This window comes from Mirounga angustirostris, unplaced genomic scaffold, assembly GCF_029215605.1.
Source record: "Mirounga angustirostris isolate CCGP_5_RB_7025 unplaced genomic scaffold, mMirAng1.0.hap1 SCAF_17, whole genome shotgun sequence".
NCBI lineage: Eukaryota > Metazoa > Chordata > Mammalia > Carnivora > Phocidae > Mirounga > Mirounga angustirostris.
The window spans coordinates 13,363,924-13,388,653 of NW_026991725.1; the positions used below are offsets into that span (position 1 = coordinate 13,363,924).

Genomic DNA, 24,730 nt, shown 5'->3' on the forward strand with positions numbered 1-24,730 from the left:
AAACTAAATTCACTAATATTTCTTTCCTAGTAATTTACGAATCAGTGAGCAGGCAATAGGAAAATTTAAGTTATGATCTTAAGTGACCGTTTTTTATTATGTCTTTGCATTTAAGATGACCTTAATGAATAATGTCAAGGTCTACTTTAAGACTGTTTTCAGAAAAAGATGGTAGAATTATTCCTAAACTCAGTGAGCCTTTCACACTTTAGAAACTTACTATATTTCTGTTTTGAGGTAGGATCCCTAAAGAATGAAAACGTCTGTCTACTGCTTTTCTGTAGGGTTAAAAAGAGAGCAAGATTACCATAAACAATAGGTTGCGTCTCTGTAGCTTGTTCTTCCTCTTTTCTCAGTGATTCCGAAGCATCTAACTTATCCACCTGGAGAAAAACAGGTAATGTTACTTAGCATCTCAAAAGTATTACAAACCTAGGTTTATGGCAGAAAGTGGAAAAGCCTTAGTATGTTAAATTTTGTCAAAATAAAACAGACTAAAGAACATTCTCAGGCCCCCTCAAATTCATTGGCAATGTTCACAGTTCAGTCAAGGTGATTTTTAGCACTGTCATTATAAACCCTCAGGAAGGAGGGATTTATAAATGCCATAAAAGCTCACGCCAGGCTAAAACTGGGCATGCTAGGATGCAGCCAGCCTGAGGGAGGGAAATAACGAGAAGGAACCACTTTTTCAAATGAAGTTTAAACCATATCATAGGTAATAATAATGAACTCATGACCAGGCAAGACTTCCCTCCCCAAAGGAAAAGATATCCAAAGAAGTAAATTAGTTAATGACTGGACAAATACTCATTTGGAATAAGCTATCTTTTGCCAACTGTGCACAGTTTCTGCTGATAATTGTTACAGGTGCAGACTGAAATTTAAGACACAAAGTGGCTCCATATTCCATCTTTTCAGATAAAGACAGGCTGCATGTTTTAATGCTCTATTTTCTAAGAAGTAGAAATAGTAGTAGGAATGCCTAATTTTTGCCCCAATGTCTTTGAGGAAGAATTTATTTTTGCTTTTATTTAAGCAAAGAAGTAAATGGCTATTACATGCTAACTACCCTAAATAAAAGTGGATAGTATCAGACAGAACTAATACTGTAGGAGTCCAAATGTTTAAAAAAATAAAGAAAAAATGAAAGAAAGGAGCTGGAATACATAGGTCCTTCCACAAGCTAGTTAAGTGACCCTGGCAAACCATTACACTGATCCTCAAATTTCTGTATAATGATAGCTGAATAAGATATTCTGCAAAATTTATTCTAGAACTAACATGACTCAGTTCTCTAATTCTGTGAAGAACTAGGGAGAAATATTAGGACAGTGGGCTTATGGGATGTCTACTATACAACTTCCACCTGCATTTTAAACTATATTTAAAAGTCTATCATTATACTTGAGGTAAAACCAAAACTTCAAATTTTGATGTTATCTATTACTCGTGGTTTTCAAAGTCCTAAGTGCGCTGGGTGAGATGAGGGGCAGAGTGCAGGAAAAACTTTTAATGAATGTTCATGGCATATTCCTCAAAAAGGCAAATAGTGAAAACCACAAAAAAAGACATGCAGACTGCAGTGAAAAGCTATAAAGACTGGGTCCTAAAGAGGTTAAAGTAGCCCGTAGTTTCTATTTGAAACTATTTAAAATAGTGTGTGTGGGTCTTCACGTAGGTTATTAAGGTCAGGACAGTATTTTATACATATTTTGTCCCATATTAAATATTATAAATGTAAATCAAACCCATGCTAGTTTATCAGGGAATAATTTGAGAATAGTAAGTTTGAGAAAAAAGTTGAGATGTCTTCAGATAAAATGTGGTTTTTCTACACTAGGAAAAGGGTTGGTTATGTTTTTGTATGCTATTTTCCTATTTTATAGCCTAAGTATTCATGTGTTAAAAATTACCCCAATATCAAATTAAAAACAACCATGGAGTAGAAGTACCATAAGAAATACCCAATATTGGCATTCAAACTTAAAAATTATTTCAGCTGTATACTTTAAAGCACAGTCTGTGCCATCAGGGTCAGATAGGGTTTTGCTAACTAAACAGTATCCAAGAGTGAGCTAAAGAGGTTATACAAAAAAATACATGGATGAGTGTACATAACTTCCAAGTTCTTAGAAGAAAAATGAAACACCAACCAAAAAAAAAGTCACCACTGCATAATACATTTCCAGACTTTCAAGGAAAAGAATCTGAAGTGAACACATGTTTAAACATTAAGGTCAGAGGTGAATGAGTCAGATGTTCAAGAAAGACGTCCTATTAAAGTAGTACATTGAAGATTTAGAAGAACTAGCAATATCACAATGCCCAGGCATGTGGACACAGGCAGGTTGGGCATAGGGGAAAAAAACAAAAAATAGTAACTCTGAAGGAACAGCATCAAATCAAGCAAAAAATTTTTATTTTTCTATATAAGAGGACAGCCTCTGGCACAGCAACATCCAATTTTTGTTTCCATGACCCAATTTAGATTGCTCAAAAAAAAGCAGAGAAGGCTTTTATGAACACAAGCTTTTGTTAAGAGCTGTAACAAAAGTTTCTGATCCTTGGATTTAAAAAGAAAAATTAGAGGTAAGCATGTCACTGAGTTCAGTTCCATCTGTACTATTAAAAATTCACTATAATGTAAAAGGCTTTTCCACAAAGACTGCAATATGCTGCAGAGGAAAAGTTAACATGCAGTCAGTTATTCTGGTGTATGTGTGCATGAAAAAAAGGCAAAAGTACTGAAGCAAGAAGTGAGATCTGAAGATGACTGTTGCTATACAGGCTCTCAAGAAACACACACAGCCCACAGCAATGCTTTAAGAGTTTCAAAAGTAGTATGATGTAATTGCAATGACTGTTGTACATGCTTGATTTAAAACAATGCATAACACTGCAGTTCAATTACCTGTTTTTCACACACACGCTTTCTAACTGCCTTGCTTACTAGCTGCTGAAGGGCCTCACACACAATGCATTTTACTCAGGTTTGCCCTAAGTTCCAATGGTGATTCCAGTTTGGTTCAACATAATTCCAAGGCATTGTCCCCCACCCGAAGTCTTTCAAATTTGTTTCAACTTTCCTTTACCTTCCCACCCTTTTATTACAACAATCTGATACCAGACATAAGTTTGTTTCATTTATACTGGGATGGAGACAAGCCAATGAAGGAAGCAGCAACCAAAAGGTGCCTAATTACAGGAAGAAGTTAATATTGCTTTGTTATATACAGAAATAATCCATGTTGCTTAGCAACAATTATAGCAAGCTACTCTCATGATTAAAAAAGTTTTGATTCTTCTTGAAAATGGACTAGCACCATAAGAACTGGACACCTGGAGAAACATGAGGAAAGTCTCTTCGGAAGCAGCTAGTATCTCTTGTACCTACTTTCAGCAAAAAATTAGTAAGAATCAAGAGATCAGAAACTGGATCACAGTCCTTCAATACCAAAAAAAAAAACCCCAAAAAGCCTTTTAGGGCATATATATACATACATAAATTCAACAACTGTCAGGCAAGCTCACAAAATAAAACCAGAGGCTGCTTAAATTTATTTAGAGTATTAAGAAAATCCTATTATGGTCCAGATACCCTGACAGGGAAGAGAAATTTCCTGAAACTTTGGAATTAATATGGAAACTCACCATGCTCGGTTTTTAATAATATATTTAAGAGAGACTGTGAACCAACTACTGATTAGCCTCCTGCCCTTCCTAAAGCCTATTAGCAGATTAGTAGCAAACATCTACTAATGTCCTACAGCTCTATTATAGTTATGTTTCAAGGGACTTGCAGAGGCTTTAGTGAAAATTTATTGGGGGGAAAAAGCAGCAGCAGCAGTGTAGAAAAGGAAGGGAAAAAAATCATGCAAATTCCTTAGACTTAGTCCTCCAGACTTAAAGATGGAAAAGAATCAACTTTCACCTTTTCCTTTATTGCATCAACCTGCAAAGGAATTCAGAAGGTGCAGCTTAGAAAAAAATCAAATTCCATATTGAGCATAAAAAGGTAGAATCAGCAACAAAGGTTTAGGGGAGAAACATCTAACCACAAAAAAAGGCATGAGAAGTGAAAATAAAGGGCATACTGGAAGCAAAATTTAGAATTTTTTTTAAACTTCAGAGCTTATTGCAGAAGAATTTACGCTAGAGTCAGTGTGATAGAAAGCAGCTTATCGCTAGTAAAACTTACAGCATTTCGGTTAACAGCAGCTTAGAGCCAGGTCTCTTAAGTTGGCATTATGCATATGAAAAGAAGTTATTCTCATCTATGGCTAATATAAGGCAACCATTTTCTTACACTGGACTTCAAGCCGTTTTTATACCGAAAATATTAATTCTTAAAAAATTATAACTGAACACAATGGTATCTACTTAGATAGCAACCTAAGGAAATACTCATACTGGGGGCCATTAGTAGTACCTTTTTTCTCCCCTTTACTCAGGCATGCTGAAGAGATCAGATGTGAAACTGATTTTAATAAGCATGTTTTGCTTTAACAAATGGATCCTTTAGGACCATTTTAAAATGTTCTACAGTAAAAGAGCCAGTAACTATTGAGGATCAAGTGAGTAAAAAAAATATTATGACACCAAAAAGGGACACTAAGATAAGTGAATTTTTTAAGATGATTATACCCACAGCTTATTTAATGCATTTGGAGGTAATACGTTGTTAATTATTAACCTGCTATGATATTTTTAAATTAGGGGTTAAGCTACCAAAATACTGAGAAGATTAATGGGATGTTATAAAGAATATAGATTTTGCTTCCCCAGAAGAAACAGGCAGACATATTAAAGTCAAGAAGCAACCAAATAAAAGGGAATCTATACTACTAAGTTAGGGATATCTGAGTTACAAGAACGGATTTGAGGAAGATGTTACTTTGGGGGAAAAAAAAATCTTTTTAGTAGAGGTTTAAAAAAAACCCAAACATACAACATAGACATAACACTATTTACCCTCAGAAATACATGGGAGGGTAAACATTCTGACAAGTTATGTTTGAATTCCCTTTCCGTTCAAGGTCCTCTGTCAGACATACAAATTTCTGGAGAACAAAAATATCTTATGATAACCAAATGACTTAAACTTCTACTAGAGAAAAAAATTTGGAAAAATAAATCTGCATGTGGAATTTTATATATCCTCAAGATAAGTAGTTCTGAATACACCCAGAGGCACCATTACCTTTGTCAAGTATTCCTTCATGACCTGGATGAAATAGGGCATGGCAAAATCCATGATATTGTGCCTCCATGCAGTTTCCAGGACAACATCTGGCCTTAAAAGATCATAACAGGTAAAAAGACAAGCTCCAAAGCACTCTCTTTTTTCTTCCTGCAAAAACCACTGTAGGAGTTCTTCAGCCAACTCAGTATCTTTAGATTCAGAGGCATACTGCATTGCATCCTATTCAAAGGAAAGGAGGAAGGTCAAATGTTAAACTCAAATATACTAAACTGGCAAAACGAGTAATACAATGGGGGAGAAAAACATCACAGTCACATCATTTAAACTGAAATTTGCTGAAAGAAAAGACGACAGGGTAACTTTTTTTTTTTAAACAGAGGTTTTGAAATAAACAGAAGATGACCCCTAGAATCAAGAAATTGACTTAATTACCATCCCCCCCAAATGGGAGCTTACAGGCAATTTTCATATACTAATACTTGTATAGACCATAATCACTTCAGATATACATTTTTAGGATCAGACAGATCTAGTACTTGATTTAATAGGCCTGCCCCCACCAACTTTATCCACCTTGTACAGGCTATCTTTCTTGCACAGCTCTACACTCTGTTTCCAGCGATTGTTGCCTTTGAAGAGATAAGCAGCAATTCTTCTGAACTCAATGAGTTCATGTTTTTCCAAACGCTGAGCAAGTGAGATATTGTCAAAGTTGTCATAAGCATCTATTGATGTTCGCAGAGCCTTAAAAAAAAAAAAAAATCCAATGCCAAATCAGTTTTAGTTTAAAATTTGTTCCATCATTTTTTATCAAGAAGTCATTACTGTATATGACTTGACCAATATGCTGTATGATGTGTATGTATAAAATACAACTTGATCAAAGAGCCTTATAATACAACAACCTAGATTCAAGCATCAAGCCAGAAAGTTGCAAGTTGAACAAGTATTGAGGTTCTTCAATTTGATTATGTAACAATAAAGTCCTCAAAGGTACTATAAAATTTCTAAAGGTGCAATTTTCTCCATGGTTTTCAGTATCAAGAACTTGCATAGTTATGAAAATGGGAGGATTTTAATTTGGAGGATAAGATTTTATGCTTTAGAGAAACTCCTGATACAAGTAAACACGATATTTAGTAATACAGATCAGCATGAGATCTGAACCCATCATGTTGACAGAGAAAGAAAAAAGGCAACTCTTAATTTTGTGTTTGCAAAATTCTTCACAAGGCAAAGTTTATTAAAAGACAAATACTAATATGCTATTGAGCAAGAAAAGCAGTGAATAAATACACTTAATACCAAGTAAGTTTTACGGACTAGTTAAGAGATCAAAGACTTTTTGAACCTCACCTAAAATCTAGATGCTTAGGGACAAAGTAACCATAATATTTTTCTAAAGCATTAACTAAGACATGATCTAAGCAAAATTCTGCAAACTTGGCAATTAAAACTCAGATTTATCAATCCTGAAAACATAACTAAATTTAGATCCCAGGCATCTAAGTACCTACTGCTTACAACCTAAGGGATAATGGGCTTTTTTACCCCACAACATATCAACTCAATTACTCAATCCTAACCTGAGTTTTGCGATGCAAGAACTAAAAGGTTTTACCTGATAATCTTCTTCTGTAATGAAGAGGTTGTTCAGTGATTCATTCACAGATTTGTTATTGTGGTTTTGAACTGAACGCAAATATGGTTTCACCAGTGGTAGCTGTTTAACCTTTAAAACAAAGAGCTTTGTTACAAACATAGCATATCCTTAAAGTTCAACAAAAGTTACTGAAATATGTCTTAGTTCCTTGCTATGAGATTCTGAAGAGTTTTTTGTTGTTGTTGTTGAAGATTTATTTATTTGACAGAAAGAGAGAGAGCACAAGCAGGGGGAGCAGCAGAGGGAGAGGGAGAAGCAGGCTCCCCGCTGAGCAGGGAGCCCAATGAGGAGCTCAATCCCAGGACCCTGGGATCACGATCCAAGCCGAAGGCAGCCATTTAACCAACTAAGCCACTGCCCTGAGGTTCTGAAGTTTTTTTAAAATTACCTTGCTGAAATAATTGACTGCACGAGTATGATCCAACCGTGGAGACAGCACCATCAGCAAATCATTTAACAACAGAGGCTTGAATTCTAAGTAGAACTGTATTGCTCTGTAGTATAGTTCTACATTGGCAACCTAAAATTGGGAAAAATCCATATGTAAGTTAAGAGTTATTTCCTGATGAGCTCTCTCCTTTCGAAACTTCTATCTTCTGAAGCAGACCACACACCTTGGTGATGATATCTTTGAACTGCCCTTCTTTCCATGCATCAGTTGGATGATTCATCATAGTAATTATGGCATTGTCATATTCTTCATACTTGTCATACAAAAACACCAATTCTGCCCAAAGATGAGCTTGTTCTGCAGCTCTAAGCACCTACGTAAGAAAGACTGAATTGCTTTAGATAGGAGTCTGTAATTCTAGCAAAAGCCTAAAAAAGGAAAGATATTTTAAAGTTTTAGTTATAGCTATAGAGCCACCTCACAATGTTAAAAGGTTGGGTTACCTTAGGAATATTCACTCTGGACCAGAACAGCTCCAGGTGCTCCCTCATTTTCTGTGGCTTAAATTTAGAATATAGAATAGCTAATTCGGTAAACATTCCCATATGAGCTCTCTCAAGTCCCAGTGCTGCTTCCAACATGGTTATCAGTTCTTCAAAGTATCCTCGATCCTAAATAAGGGAAATACACAATTAAAGATAAGACTATCTGTGGAAATAGCTCTAAATTAGTAAGAGTCCTGTTCATTACCTGATAGTAGTTGATAAGTTCTTCCAATTCATCTGCATGTACTACTATATGAAGCCCACACATCTGAGCAAGACGGAACTCCTTGCCATCTACACAGGCGAAGCAGACCTGTAACAAAAATTTCAATTATGTAAACTCAAATATAAACTTGGCTGGTTAATTCAATTAATCAGTTTAAAGAGATTTCTAAGAATCTTAATTCTTCACTCAAACTGGTGTTGAGATTACCTCTTTCCATGTTCGAGTACTGTTAGCTTTCCTAGCTCCATCAACAGCTGCCTGATATTCACCAAGGTGAACCAGGGTAGATGCCAAGCGTCCAAAATTGGAAACATTATTGTACAATAATTTAGCAGCATCATACATCTTCTCATCGTAACAACGGTCACCAACCTGAAACAAACACAATCCATTTTCAGTAAGCGTAAACTCAATCCTCTTTCCAAAGTCACAATTTAATACTGAGAAACATTTTTTCTTGGAAATCATCAATTGTGATAGGTTAGATACTATTAAAAAAGTTGCTTAACAGTTTATTTTTACACTCTGAAAAAAATCCAAAGAGGAAACCCACTTGTTGGATATGAGCATTATTTGGCCCATTGATGAACTCTTCTAACTCTGCAAGGCGGTTTGTTTTAGCCAGGGCAAATATCAATTCTGTCTCCACATAGGACTCACGAGCCTTCTTACGGGCCATCTGCAAGTACTTCACTAGTTCTTCCCAGTTTCCTAGTTATAAAGAAGAAAATAAATCCAAACACTAACATCCTAACATTTACCTTTTCACTCAAGTAAATGAGAATTGTTAATTTCCTTTCTAAGGAAACAATATAGAGAATAACAAATGTAAATGAAGAAATGTATCTAAAATGGCAAAATTTCTATTACATTTCTGTATCATCACTGACCAAATGAATAGCTGAATTCCCCTTTCCCTTAAAGTTGTAAGATTAGAACTCGATCAGAATTTTATGAGATTTCAGGGGTGTATGGGTGGCTCAGTCAGTTAAGCATCTGCCTTTGGCTCAAGTCATGATCCCAGGGTCCTGCGATCAAGTTCTGCATTGGGCTCCCCACTGAGCAGGGAGCCTGCTTCTCCTCCCCCCACTCCCCGCTTGTGCTCCCTCTCGCTATCTCTCTCAAATAAATAAAATCTTAAGAATTTTGTGAGATTTCAAAATAGAAAATTAATCTTCCCTATGGACCTTTGTAAGTTCACAAAATGCAGCCCTCCTATATGTGGACTAAGATGGAGTGCTAAATGTTTTCAACAAGTAACCATGCAGTATCTCACTCCTATATAAATTCAGAATAGACCAGTATCTTAATGCTTAGTTTAATCATAGCTTAGGTACATTTTCTGAGGTCACAAACACATAAAAGAAAGAAGTCATACCACTAGTGTTGGCAGCCTGAACAACTTCCATGTAGGATGAAGGATCATCCGCTTTGATATAAGAATCAATGGCTTCTTTCACCATTCCTTTCTGCAACTGGGCTTTTGCAAGCTGACTCCAGACTGCAGGTTCATTGCAGCGTTCAGCAAACTCATATGCCCGATCCAAATTTCCAATATGTTCAATCAAGACCTAGGCAACCAATTTTTGAATTTGGGTTATAGCAGAATGAATCGTGCCACATAGCAATGACATTTAAACAGTTAGGATTTTATTGCTTTTCTATTGCCAAAGCAATCAATTATGCTGGGCCTAACAGCGCAATGCATACATTAAATCAACTCAGGCAATCTGAAGATCTACCTGAACTGCTGAAGTATTGACATCAAATTTTCGGAAAATGGCAAATGCTTCTTCAAACAACTCATTGCAGATGGCGATATTGGCAATATCGGGGGCATCATAATTATCCAGGCGATTAATATACTCCATAACACGTGTACGGTCAGCCTTGATTGCAGTGAGGATGAGGAGGTTTTGCAGATTCCTTTTAAGAAAAAAAAATTTGCATTATTTCAAAAGCTTATTAGTCATAAAGAATAAACACTGTGGCTATGAAGAGTTTTTTGTCTCAAAGGCAGGGTGAGAAGAGGAGGGTATCAGAAGAGTCAGAATTCAAACAACATTCTCTAATCTTTGTCTCTGATTGTTCCTTCTCAAAACTGATAGGCCATAATTTAAGACTGAATATAAATAGCCAATAGGCCCTTCTTATAACATACCTGTGTTCACTGAATACAGAGTTATCAAGGACAATTTTCTCCAGCAGTTCAATGAGTTCATTAGGAAGGTCTGCAGTCATAAAAGCCTTGACAGTTACTGACACTTCTTCAGGGTCCTGAGTCTCAGACAAAGCTGTCTGTACAACCTACAGAGTATATAGATAAATATATATATAGGGAGTTAAGTACTGAAAATCAAGGAGTTAAGTACTGAAAATCAAGACATTATCTAATAAGAATAAGCTGGCATCTCAGTAGAAAACTTGAAGTAAGAATGAAGGAGAAATACCTTTAAATTCACCACACAAAGGTTTTTCTACACAAATCCACATATACCCACATCATGTGTACTTCCATTCTCTAGAAAAACCATCCTAATTATATAATTTCTCTTTTTCTCTGATTAAAATATTATGCATAATAACCACTCCTCACCATCACTTTCATAGGCAAATATGAATTCAACTACATAGATGTGGCAATAGGGACTCAGTAATTCCTCTATTTTTGGCTAATTGTATGGCTCTCGGGTGCTTCAATATTTTTTCCAGGAAGCTTTGTTTTTGTTTTGTTTTTTTTTAAAGATTTATTTATTTATTTGACAGAGAGAGAGAGAGAGAGACAGCGAGAGAGGGAACACAAGCAGGGGGAGTGGGAGAGGGAGAAGCAGGCTTCCCGCCAAGCAGGGAGCCCGATGCGGGGCTCGATCCCAGGACCCTGGCATCATGACCCAAGCCGAAGGCAGACGCTGAACAACTGAGCCACCCAGGCGCCCCTCCAGGAAGCTTTGTATCTAAAATGGGAATTTTCCTTAGAAATGCTTCCTAGGAGAGGAACGAAAAATTAATAACCTTCAATTTATTCTTTTCCATATTTGTACTTCTACTAGGAGAATTTAAGAACCATTATAACAACCTTCAATTCTTAGGGTTTTAAAAAAATGTTTTCAATTTATGATGTATGTGCAATATATATGTATATTAGTATAATTTTGTTTTCTTCTACACTTTTTACTGCCCTCTCTCATAGTTAAATATGATCCATTTGAGTACTTATGGGTATGATGATGGGAAAGGTTTTATTCATAGTTAAAAAGATGAGCCTTAACCACATTTGCCAATTTTACCTGGTCAATTAGGGGTCTCCTGTAAGGATTGCTTTCCAGCAGCACACTACCCCATAATTCTGGATCCTTTCGGCGTACCAAATATCGGGAAAGACTTTTGAAGAGGGAATTCTCATTGCAAACCTAAATAAGATAGATTAGGTTAGTTTCAAGATAAAAAGTAAAGACTTTTTATAGACTAACTTTAGTTTTAAAGGCTATTTCCTATGATATATACCCTGTATATCGTTTTAAAAAATCCATCACTTTTACATACAAACTTGAATAGGTTATAACCAAGTTTTTATTAAAAATCAATATGTAATCCTAGATTAAAAGGAAAAAATAAGGACATTATTGGGGCAATGACAAAATTAGAGTAAGACAGATTTTAAAATTATTCTGTCAGTGTCAAGATCACTGAAGTTGCTATCTACAGTGTGGTTATGAAAACAGTATCCTTAGTCTTAGGAAATACACACTGAAGAGGTATGCAACTTATTCTCGTATGTACACATATACATATATATGTATGTATGGTGTGTACGTGTGTTTATGTATGAGAGTGTATGAGAACACAAGTGATAAAACTACTGGGGTTAAAATGTTAATAGGTGAATATAGACTTAATTTACTATTTTGGCTACTTTAAATTCACAGTTAGTGGCAGATAAAGTTTTTTTTAAAAAGCACACATCTACAAGGAATGCTCTGTATTACGTAAGGCCACTGTGAAACTCAAAATTCACTAATCTAACATTATACAACAGGTTTTTAAAAATGCAGCCTCCTCTCTGTACACATTTAGCTAGTAATACTCACATTAATAAGTTCCAGATCACACTGGCCACGTTCATAAGCAACACAGGCCAGATGTGGATCTCTCTTCTCACAATACTTTCCAACAACTCGACTGTCATAATAAGGATTTTCACGAAGAAATCTCTCTGGGTTGTTATTACTGTCTATGTAGATTTTGGCTAATGCGTTGTGAGTAGCAGGCTCCTCACAGCCCTCGTGAATTCTGGCCTCTAGCCAAGGCAGAAGCAGTTTCAACCTAGTATTAAAAACAAAACAAAAAACCCCATATACACACAAAACAACACAAAGCCACACATGATATATTATTAAAAAAAAAACCTATACAACTCTTGACAATGCTAACTACAGAAGTACCTTACGGTATATAATATGCTTTCCCATACATAATTTTGAATTCTCAACAATTCTATTACAAATTGGGAAATTAAGATTCAGAGATGGTTAAATGATTTGCCCAAGATTACACAAAAGGTATAAAAGACTCTCTTTAGAATCTCCCAGGCCTATGTGCTACGTTATTTAGATAGGAAACAGAAAAAAAAGAGATTATAGATTCATACTGTTCTTTTTTTATACTGGACAAAATATCCAGACTTCAGATAAATTTTTTTTGGAAGTAAGATGGGAATGTCCTATGAGAAAATAGGCCAGATTATCTAAGGTTCCTTACAATTTTAACACAATTAACATACATTACCTACAGCCAAAGGGGGCAATACCCTAAATACACAATGTGAACAAAATCTGGTGGCTTTAGAAGCTCTGGGTTTAGTAACTCTAGAAGTCATACAATCACAACACCAAGGATCATGGTTTCACTAAGCTATAGCTTATGTTTCAATGGTCCTTTTGACCACGGCTGAAGTGTTAAAAGCACCTAGAGGGGGCTCCTGGCTGGCTCAGTTGGTGGAACACGCAACTCTAGACCTTAGGGTCATGAATTCAAGCCCCACAGTGGGTAAGAAGATTACTTAAACATTAAAATAATAATAATAATAAAAATAAAAGCACCCAAAGGAAAAACAGTAGGTCATATTTTGGCTATAACATACTCCCACTAGGGTAAAGACACAAATTTGCATTAAGGCAAAAAAAAAAAAAAATCATGATGCTATAAACAAGTGCAACCCAAGCAGATGTGCCATGGCAACTGAAAAAATAAACATTAGCTAAGGCACATCTAGACTAGTGACTCACGTGTGAATCTGGTTTATCACAATATAATTTGTAACTTAAAGACCAAATTGTCTAACTATAACTATCTGGCTATTTGCTTGGAATATACAAACAAACAAGACTGTTTTCAGGTATTAGATTTAAGACTCAACTGAAACCTCTTTCTAAATGTTAAATTGTTAGGACCTATAATTTCAAACTAGGCTCAAGCTTTTAAAATCAATATTATATTCTATATCTCCACTGTCCTTGAATACAGAATTTTTCTGCTTGGAATATTCAAATACAAATTCTACAAATATCATTTCTAGGATACCTATGCCAACTCAGGTTAAAATTAAACCCCATAGGTTTTCTTGTTATCTTTTCATAGAGTAACTTCCCCACTGTTAGACCAATCTACCAACCTCATTTACTACATCAACACTTTCTAAACACACTAGTTCATCAAAATGTCCCAGCTAAAAAAAAAGACTTCATGGTATAATAAATATTAGAAGCACTTATACTATATTCTCCTCTCCCGGAAATTCAGAATTCATATTATCACATTAAGGTTCAAATTAAAAATCAGTTTAACCCACAGTTACACAGGGAATTCTTTTCTCTCATTATACTTGACATAAATTAGAGAAGAATTAGTTACTAAAAGAGTGGCGTCGTACCTAACTAAAAACAGGTTTTTTACACAGTTTACATTAAAAACATACAGTCAACCCACACAGCTGTAATTATAAACATGTAAATAATGTCTGACAAAACTGTAATGTTTTCTAAAACAGATTTTTTTTCCAGCATTATAGCTAGCTTATCACTTCTAAATTAGGTGTCCCCAGGGAATTATGATCCATGTTTTATTGAATAGCTTTTAGGCAAATGACAGTCCATATTTTTTATCCATTAGCATGCTGAGAAAGACTACTAATTTATCCCATTTGTGTAGGTTAAAATGGTACTACACCTGTTTCTTTTTTCAACCTCAGCAACAAGCTCATCAGTAGAGAATTGACCTCTTACAACAAGAATCAAGTTTTTAATGACATCTTCAGAGCAATCAACATCAAGCAATCCTCCAATAACCACAGGAAGTCGACTTGGATTCACCTATGGTTAAAAAAAAAAGTCATTATGTTATTAATAAGCAAAGCAAAAAGGAGTTTTTTAAAAAATTAAACTCATTTCCCTCTTTTAAGCTCAATTTTAAAATTCAGTAATAAACCAAGAGTCTAAATTTACAAGTAGACAGAAAAAGTCAGGAGGAAGTCTGGGTTGGTTAATTATCTCAGCATTGCTCTAAATTAAGTCAGTCCATCCAAAGAAGCTATAGTCACGGAATGTCTATGGAAGACTAAGTAAAAGGCCTCCATTATAGCAAAACTGCTTTTCTACATGGATATCTACTGGATCTACATGGTATCTCAGGGGTTGCGTTATCAAGTAACTAGTGTGTAGGTCACCCAACTTTTTCAACTACAGCAGTCAGTTCTGTTTAATGCTTAACATGAAGGTAAAATTCTAATCTAAATAAGGATTCGGGGAGGAGGGGGCATTGACAAGAACTGTAGCAGACCACTCTCTTGTACAGTTTCAAAAGGATATGAAGATTTCCAGAGTGTGAGAAGTAAAATTTACAATAAGGTATTTTTAAGTAGTACTTACCTTCTGTACATATATCTCTATATACTTTTGAAGATTATTTCTATATAAATAGAGCACCAAATCATGGACAAAGTCAAATCGATCACATACAATGATAAGTGGTAACTGATCTGTCAGCTTCGCTTCCTGAAAAAAGAACAAAATGAAGCCTTAGTTTTCTCCTTCTGTGAGCTATCAAATCTATGTATAATATGACAATCTGTTAAACTGCTGGGAGAGGCCCACATAAACTTAGAAATGCCCCGGGAGCTAGTGTGCACCTATCCCAGTTCCACTAAATTTTTACTAAGCAAAATACCAAGTCCTTTCCACATACACCCTTTATCAAAAAAAGTAACAAATTAAGATTTGTGAGCCACCAGTGGCATTTAGAATTTCATTAATAGTAATATTGCAAGTGAGTTTGGAGTTGACTTAAGAACTACAGTCACATTTGAAAATTACAGCATAAATGGCTCATAGTTGTTTCAAACTAATGATTTTTTTACCCCTCCCAAATCCAATCTATATAGCCAGCCTCTAACACTATTACAATAAAGCCTACAAGGAGCAGCATGATGGTTAAAAAAAAAAAAAAAAAAAGCACATAAGGAAAAGACATCTTTAAATTACCAATCACTTTTACCATTACAAATACCAAGCTATAATCCTACTTATAGATTGACACAGATGTTACAGACAGGTAGGTAAGACCTGTACCTGGGCATTTACCTGATACATGTCCTGTTACATTCCACAGACATAAGGTACAGCACAAAAAACAACAGTTTCCATCAGGAATTCATTTATACACAGTGAAACATTCCTCAATAAATGATTCCTCTATGTCAGTCTACTAAGGAAGTACAACTAAGCAGGATAGGACTTTCCCCAATGGCAGCCACTGAGAACATTATTTGCAATGTTAAAATAAAATGGTTCCTAAGTTTAGTGCATATCACTTATCCAATTATTTATAAATTGGGTATAATTTGAAGATTAGCCTATGAAAAGTTCAGAGAACACCAAACTAACTTTGGGAATCAGGAGAAATTCCAAATAAAAAATCAAAATGGCTGTAAATCTGAAGTGGAAGTCCAGCTGCAGATTTTTCCAATTAAGGAAAGTCTAAAGCATGTTAGCACCATGGAAACTCTGTACTAACAGCTACAATCATTTCTAGAAAAAACGTTCGATCTACCTATCCAAAAGATTTCAGTTGGCCAAGTTTTTCCTACTAAACGAACATCAGAAAGTTAGTGGATCAACACACTAATCTTTATTCTCTTTAATATACACATAAAATATTATATACTTTACCACTTAGAAAATGCACTTGGAAGTAATGTAAGATTACCTAGGTGTTCTATTCTCATGCATGGGTGTTTAAGATTTCTGCTGGTAAAGACAACTATATTGTATTTCTAAAGAAAATTTAAGATTGGAAAACTAGATAAAAACTAGTATATTTTCTTGACTGCCTAAATTTGCACATGATTTCACACATGGGAGTAATGCTATTAATATTTTAAATTACTTACTAAAAAGGTTAACCCTCTAACTATTATGGTTAAACATTTTAAGAACAAAACTGAAATTATATAAACAGGTTCAGAGGTTTTCTTAAACATTAAGTTATTCACTTAACTAGTATTTACTCAGTACCTATAAACTGGACACTGTCCTTATGCAATATAGATATAGCAGGGAACAAAGTAAAGCATTCTCTCAAGGAACTTCTGTTCTAGTGGGAAAAGGCAATGTCTTGTAACATTAAGTGTTTTAAAGAAAAGTAAAGCAGGACATGGGGGAGGTGAAGATGGAATAGGGATAGGTTTTATTCTAAACAGGGGAATATGAGACAACCTTTCTCATGACATTTCATCAGAAATCTGAACAAAGGTAAGGAATTCTAGTCATGAAGATTTAAGAAAAAAGTAGAACAGGGCACAAGCAAATGTCCTGGGGCAGAAGAGGGTTCAGGGAGTTCCAGGAATAATTAAAGCAGGCCAGTGTGTTTTAAGTACAACCAGAAGAGAAAAATGGTAAAAGAAATAAGATCAAAGGTAGGAGAAAGCAGATCATGGGTCTGAAGAACAGTTCCATACTCTCTACAGAGAGCTATAGTTTCACAGGGTGAATGCATGAGCCAAATGATGCTGATGACACCATTTCATCCTGCTCACAGGCTACTTTAAAGGAGAAGTCATAATCTACCAATCTTTGTATTCCTGGTGGCTAACATGTAATTGGCACTTGAATGTTCAAGATCAGAGTATTTTTCTTACCAGAGTTTACATACAACACCAGTCAATTTTCATACGCCTAGTTATCGCCAAAATGAAGTTTAATGACAGTGATGATGAGATGCAGCATTATAGCTACATTCTACAGGTCAATAAGGAAAGTGAGTAAAGGGCCCAGGATGTTCATTCTTACTACTGGGGTGAAGGGTTGAATACAATAGTAGCATCTAAGTACTAGACCCTCATCTCAGGCAGAAGACAAGACACAAGGTTTACCTCTAACTTGGGCTGGAGTTAAAATTCCTTCATAAAGTCAGAAATAACTTAAAACCAAAGAGAAAACTTGCCTGATAGAAAGTGATCACATGTTGGCTGACTCTACCTTATTTCCAAGGCCCGTCAACACAGTTTATTAACAATGGTTATCACCTGAACATCTATGGCATACATGGTATTTGACTTGATCAACAAAGCTTCTGGCTGGAGAAACTGAGGCTGAGGGACGTTAGTCAATTTGCCTGAGGTAACAGCTAGACAAATACCAAATGAACAAACAATAGCTAACGACAGAAACAGAATTTAAACCAGGCTGACTGGTTTAAAAGCCCAAAATCCACATTCATTTCCCTACTCTATCAGACTTGCACCTAATTCACAGTGTGATGTGTGGAAGGGGAGTCCTCTTCTCATTAGATCTCAGGGGCTAAGCAACTTAAGGTTACACCATGCTAAAATCCAGAGGATTTTTTTTGAAGCTCAAGATCATAATTAAGTGAAAATAGTTAATTTAGTCCTATTTTACATATAAAATGACTCAAAAATAAAAACCCAATTCTAAAGAAATGACCACTGAAGCCTAACAGTCGAGAGCTTAGTAACAACGAAAAAGGCATCAGTTTAAGAATCTGGTAATATTTTTAAAAACAGGAAACCGTACCGATACTCAAAGGAGGAACTGAATTGTTGTCATGGGTACTCTAGTCAAGCATAGAGCATCAAATCTTTCTCATTTGGAGGGCTTTTTGACACCAGAAAGACTTGGGTTCCAACATATCATAGTAGCCAGGCTACTCAGAATATTCATGATGGCCAAGACATTATATAAAGCTATACATACTATGAGGGAAAGTTTGTCTTTTAATCTAAAATATAAGGCAACTTCTATACTTTAACTACCTCATTGTATTAAAACCTCTAAGAGTTTAGCTGTTTAATCTAGAGCCCAGTAGTAATTCTTAGTAGTAGAAAAATACAAAAGGGCAAACAGCTAATAAAACTATAGGTTTAGATAATCTATGTTATTTTAGACACAGCATAGGAGCAGGAAAAGCCTATTTTTTCTACTGAATTACAAAATAATCATTTTGGTTTTAGTTTCAAGGTAAAATTCTTCCAAAAGACAAAAAATACTTAAGAACTTTATATAGTCCCTAGAATCATTTCATATATATGTACATATATATAATCTAAATGCAAAATATAAATACATATATTTTTAAGGGGTAATCTAAGTGTTCTATAGTTTACCTGATTTTTATCGACAACTGCCGATTTCAAAGCTTTATTTTTCCTCATAGTATAACTGGTAGATATGAGAATAAAGCTTAAGTTAAGTAAACATCCCTTAGGTATGTTCTGATGAGCTAAAATTCTTTAAACCATTACTCTTCACTGCAACAGAGGCAGTTCTTCTCTATAACTAGTGTCACAAAGCTGAGGGTTTTTTTTGTTAGATCTTACCTTCAGTTGAATGAATTATACACGATTAATATTTAGTTTCTAGAGAAAAGCTAATTTGAAGAGAGAGAAACCTGTCCTTTAGATAACAAAACCTTTGTTTATAATACAGGCTCCTGAAAAGGACACTGAGGGCAAACTGATCTTAATCTTTAATAGGAGCATTCCTGAAATTCTAAAGTGACATTGAGAATCTCCAACCACTTTTCAAAATTTTTCTTCCAAATTTCAAGTGGAAGGAAATTCTTTTGACAGTGCTATTTTTTTCTTCTTTTAAAGAGATGTTCATTCTTAAGTATTACTTACCAATTCCCTACCTTATTTCAAAGGAAATAAGGAGTATTAAATTTTGAAGAAATAACTCAGCACATAATTTGAGAATGCTAAGAATTTCCCATTTAGGAAAAACAGTATTTTTTTTAATTTATTCATTTGAGACAGAGAGAGAGAGAGAGAGTAGGGGAGAGAGGCAGAGGGAGAGGGAGAAGCAGACTTCCCACTGAGCAGGGAGCCCAACGCGGGGCTCCATCCCAAGACCCGGAGATCATGACCTGAGCCGAAGGCAGACACTTAACCACCCGAGCCACACAGGCACCCCAGGGAAAACAAATATTTTAGAACTATGATGAAACCTGTGTAAAACTGATCTTCAACCCAGCCAGAAAGTGCATTACTCAAAACCACTTACCTTGAGAAAATTCTTGACTCGCTCAGGATCATAGCAGTTGCTTTCTCTGCAGATTCTTTCTACTTCTTTGATCTGCCCAGTCTTACAAGCTGCCTGAATATACTTAAAGTGCACATCTGGGTCCTGACTAAAGTTAACAATGGATCCCAGAAAATAGAAGAGACCTTAAAGAGACAAATAATTGAAATTAAGCATAGGTGCACCTTTGAAAATGATAGAACTGAAAAATATGTAAGCAATTAAAGAAACATGTCAATTATACTTCTAATTTAAAAATAACTGTTATATTGAATAGCCCCAAATAAAAACTGGGTTGCTCAAAAAGCTCAATAAGAATACTAATTAATCCAGTAATCAGTTTAATAAATGAATATTCACTTTAATCCCTACAGAACAGACAATTCAATGTTTTCTAGTAGTTAAGTAGTAGTTAGGAGGTAGCTACCTAATACTAAAGCTAATCACACCATGTTCCATATGAGAAATTTTAAATGAAGTCCCTTAGAGGAGGTTTTCCTATATGTAGTTAATAGGAAAAATACAAAAGTGGTTTGAAAAGAATTTAATGCAATGCCGTTCAACAGAACTTTCTGTGATGATAAAAATATTCTATATCTGCACGGTCCGATACGGTAGCCACTAACCAGACGCAGCTATTAAGCACTTGAACTGTGGCTACAGAACTAAAATTTTAATTGTATTCAATTTTAATTACTTTAAATTTATATAGCTACATGTCACTAGTGGCTACTGTACTTGAATGAACAGAATCAATTTAGTACATAGTTAACAGACAGAAACTGAGAAAATTATTCTTATTCTCTCTGTCTAGAGGACAATAGGACAAAAAAGGGAAAAAAGATGACTGGGGACCAGAAGTTTAGCTAATAAACCTAAGCATCATCCAATAGTGATTACACTGATACTCAGTATAGCAGTGATTCTCACATGGGGTGTTTTTTTCCCCAGGCGACAGACATATGGCAATGCCTGGAGACACTTTTGGTGATCACAACTGTTTTAGCTGCTACTGGCATCTAGAGGTAGAAGCCAGGGATGCTGCTAAATATCCTGCATGCACATGACAACCCGCCCCCAAACCAAATTATCCATAGTGCAAAAAAACCCAAATTACCTAAAGTGCAAAGGTAGAGAAAAGCTACTGTACAGTGACAAGTCACAAAATGTCCTTGGCTAGAAACATTTGCCATTTTAAGAGTCAGACAACAGAAGTGTGAAATCTTATTACACCTAATCGTATTTTCATTTTATACAATTATGACAAAGCTACGACATGTTTGTGTCTTAAAATTCTGCCTTTAATTCGTCTATAAAATATCCAAGCTGACAGTCTCATTCACTACACATCTCTAGAATCCCACATAAAAGAGTTGACATTTATTAAATAAAACTCAAATTGTGCCATAAAATCAGCTTGTAGAAAGACAGAATTTCCAATAGTACAAGATCATAATACCCCTCTTGGCTCTCTTAATTAAAAAACTCAAACTCTTAATTACCTTCAAAACTCTTGAAAGATTCAAAAAGTTCAATGAGAGATTGAGTTGACAGTTGTTCATGATACTTCGAAGCCACCTGAACACAGATCTGCAGATTCTGACGAATATTGGCAGACAGCATGGCCCTGAGACATTCTAGAGAGTCTTCTACTGATAAGGACCCAAAATAATTCACTAACCACTAGAAGACAAAATAAACAGGTAAATAAATACATAAATGAAATAATATTGAACCTAATGATGGAATGAAATTACTATTATCAGTACTACACACACATTTCAGTATACCAATCAATCATATCGTCATCTGTTAGGTAAGAGACTACAATACCTCAGGGTTAAGAAGATGGGTGTGAACAACCGCACGCTTTATGTCATATAAATCAGTGAAGTGTTCTAATGCACGCTGCAGCAGACCAGCCTTTTCACACAGCTGAGCGATATGAGCCCGGTCATAATGTGTGAACATCTGATTCCCTAGAATGGCATCTGCAACCTATAAAACCACAAATAGGACAGATTTATTTTATATCCCATTTATATCAATAATTCTATATCCAGATTACATACTAAGATTCAATAGTGAATAAAGAAAAAAGTAAAGGCATCACAGTAGCTTCAAATAGCTTAATCTAAGAAGCTCTCAGTAACTACTAGAACAGTGGAAACATGCCTAAAAAGCAGGAAAAATGTACCTGAGGCGCATGCATAAGGTTCATCTCAAGCAACCGTGTCTGTAAAGGACCTTCAGATGGGCGATTATTCTTCAGGGCATCAAGCAAGAATGCTGTACACTGTTGAATTAGATTGTATTCCATAAAGACATCTACAATCTGAAAAAAAAAAGGATTTAAAGAGAATTGTTTTAAGATGTTTAAAACTTGCTTTACAATACTGTTGACAATTTGTAAATGAAATTAAATTATCAGTTCACATATAAAAAAAACTGCCAGACCTAATCCCAGATTTAAATATCATTTGTACAATATAACTTCATAATTTAAGAATAAATTTTTATCTTCTACAGTTATTTTTAGTTCTGGTAAAAAAAATAATTTAAGGTACTATATATAATAAAATACAATTAACAATAGTTTTAAAATTCTGATGAACTATTTAAAATATACAAAATATGAAGGAGTCTGAATCCCACTTCCTATATGCATCTCTTCCTTCACCCAATGGCAGCAACCATCCTTTTTATCATTCCCATATTTTTCATGTATATATATCTCTAAACAAGATGGTTGTTTTACGGGTTTTAAAACTGTATATAGGTGGTATCTTCCTAGGAGTCCATTCTTCTGCAACCTGGGTTTTGTTTTTTTTTTTTAATATACTTGAGGTTTATCCATGTAGACAGACACAGCTCTAATTTCTACAAATTGAAAGGTTAACCCATTCTTCTCCAAAGCTGTTTAAACCCAGATCCACCCCATTCACTTTTTAAATCAACTTCTACAGAATACATTTTAATGCCTTTACCTGTGTGATATCAGCAAGAGGTTCTTCATCCTGAACTAACATTTGGGCAAACTGTTGTCCCTGATCTGGACTGATACGCATGACATTTCTCAGCAGAAATATCCAGTCTGGAGTATATCCAACCTACAAATGGACAAAAATTTGCAACTCTACTGCAATGTTTCATTTTTATATCATTTAAAGGATTTTTCTACAATAGAATTTTGCTAATATAGAACTACTGCAAGTACAAATTCAGTTTTAACATGCTCAATTTGACCTTGGTTTATATTGGCAAATAGACACCTTGGTGATAATATATTTGAATGGAAAGCTATGAATTTTTATAACTGACTTACGCATTTTCAATGAATGACTATTTCAAAGTTTCTTCTAAAAGGTAAATAGGCCCCTGACGTCTTAAATTCTTTTTTTTTTTTTTTAAGATTTTTTTTTTTTTTTTTTTTAATTTATTTGAGAGAGAGAGAATGAGAGACAGAGAGCATGAGAGGGAGGAGGGTCAGAGGGAGAAGCAGACTCCCTGCTGAGCAGGGAGCCCGATGCGGGACTCAATCCCAGGACTCCAGGATCATGACCTGAGCCGAAGGCAGTCGCTTAACCAACTGAGCCACCCAGGCGCCCCCTGACGTCTTAAATTCTGAGAAGCCAAGCAAGAGTGTCTCCATTTTTTTTTTTTTTTTTTTTTTAAAGAAATCTCTCTACCTAATGTGGGGCTCAAACTTGACTCCAAGATTAAGAGTCTCATGTCTAGGGGCGCCTGGGTGGCTCAGTTGTTAAGTGTCTGCCTTCGGCTCAGGTCATGTGGTCCCAGAGTCCTGGATCAAGCCCCGCACTGGGCTCCCTGCTCAGTGGGAAGCCTGCTTCTCCCTCTCCCACTCCCCCTGCTTGTGTTCCCTCTCTGTCTCTCTCTTTTTTTAATTAAGAGCATTTATAACTGAGATTATAACTAAATTTCTAAATAAGTAAAATCTTTAAATAAATAAGAGTCTCATGTCTACTAAATGAGTCAGCCAGGTGCTCCCCCATGTCATTTCTGAATAAGTGTTAATTCTATATGTGAGAGCTAAAATAGGGTTTTTATACTTTTTCAAGTAAATCAAAATTTAAAGAAATTCACTATTAAACTTACTGACCATTCCTATAGGTGAATATCTCAATGTTTTAATGAATGTATACTGAGAACCTGTTTCACTGAACTCACTTTTTTAGCATATAAAACAATCTTCTGGACTTGACCTGTTTCTGCAAAGCACTGAATGACTTTATTTGGGACATTAGCCCGCAGGTACACACTAAGTGCCAATGTAGGGTCCACAGATTTCACAAGGTCACCCAGTTCTTCTGAACATTCCAGCTGTCCAAGGGAAAAAGAGATTGTTTAGTAATCACTGAGTTTTATAAATGAGCAGTTGATATTACTTCCACTATAAATAATAACTAATATGACGGGCACTTACTCAACTGTCCCAGAATATATTATAAATATGCAAGGGTTGTGGTTAATAAAGACTCTTGATCTTGTATTCACAGCATTTTCTCAGTAGAATTCTCCACACATCCTACTTAAGGATAAAAAGCCCACCAATATCATATTGTATCTATATCATAGATACAACCAACTACTTTGTTAGGAAAGGAGGTACTTAAAAAGCAGAATCCTGAAATTCTATCGATCTATTATGAATATTCAGATCATCAGATCCACATGGCCCCAATTCTTCAAAAAGAATTCAATTTTTAATGTAATGTTATCAAGTGAAAATTTATTATTTAAGGAGCCAGATGAGGCTTACCCTAAGGACCCTTCTTAAAATTAGGGTATAATTTGTCTAAAGGATCTAAGCTCCATTATCATTTTGACTTTTAGATCTAAGGTCACAAAGCAGAACATACTAATTTTCTAAGGTCAGAGATAAAAACTTTAGAATTTTTAGGCGGTATACAAGCAGATACCCTCCTCTGCACTATTCAATCTGAGTTAGTCAGCTGCCCAAACTAGAAAACAGCTTCCCTAAGAGTTTTGATTTACATACTAGAGTTGATTTTCTACTTTTAATGGTTGTCAGAAAATAGCATTTATAACTGAGAGGTTAAAAGTTCTACCAGAGTCTATACCTCTTA

General features: G+C 35.3%; 1 protein-coding gene across 4 annotated transcripts in view; it reads right to left on the reverse strand.

The window, feature by feature from the left end:
• The window catches only part of CLTC (clathrin heavy chain), a 66,131-nt gene that overhangs the window by 8,633 nt on the left and 32,768 nt on the right, over positions 1–24,730 (reverse strand). For 2 of the 4 annotated variants that reach the window (XM_045889275.3, XM_045889272.3), the window contains exons 9-32: positions 23,811–23,963; positions 22,610–22,732; positions 21,820–21,957; positions 21,456–21,620; positions 21,125–21,305; positions 19,605–19,768; positions 14,955–15,080; positions 14,257–14,399; positions 12,120–12,354; positions 11,319–11,441; positions 10,193–10,338; positions 9,774–9,957; positions 9,410–9,602; positions 8,585–8,742; positions 8,239–8,403; positions 8,011–8,118; positions 7,764–7,931; positions 7,484–7,633; positions 7,258–7,389; positions 6,828–6,938; positions 5,780–5,950; positions 5,204–5,425; positions 3,935–3,955; positions 308–383 (exon numbers count right to left, since the gene is read on the reverse strand). In XM_045889275.3, the coding sequence (XP_045745231.1) occupies positions 308–383; positions 3,935–3,955; positions 5,204–5,425; positions 5,780–5,950; positions 6,828–6,938; positions 7,258–7,389; positions 7,484–7,633; positions 7,764–7,931; positions 8,011–8,118; positions 8,239–8,403; positions 8,585–8,742; positions 9,410–9,602; positions 9,774–9,957; positions 10,193–10,338; positions 11,319–11,441; positions 12,120–12,354; positions 14,257–14,399; positions 14,955–15,080; positions 19,605–19,768; positions 21,125–21,305; positions 21,456–21,620; positions 21,820–21,957; positions 22,610–22,732; positions 23,811–23,963 (3,556 nt within the window). The remainder of the gene's footprint in view (positions 1–307; positions 384–3,934; positions 3,956–5,203; positions 5,426–5,779; positions 5,951–6,827; positions 6,939–7,257; positions 7,390–7,483; positions 7,634–7,763; positions 7,932–8,010; positions 8,119–8,238; positions 8,404–8,584; positions 8,743–9,409; positions 9,603–9,773; positions 9,958–10,192; positions 10,339–11,318; positions 11,442–12,119; positions 12,355–14,256; positions 14,400–14,954; positions 15,081–19,604; positions 19,769–21,124; positions 21,306–21,455; positions 21,621–21,819; positions 21,958–22,609; positions 22,733–23,810; positions 23,964–24,730) is intronic. The other 2 variants (XM_054510911.2, XM_045889273.3) reach the window with 1 other exon arrangement.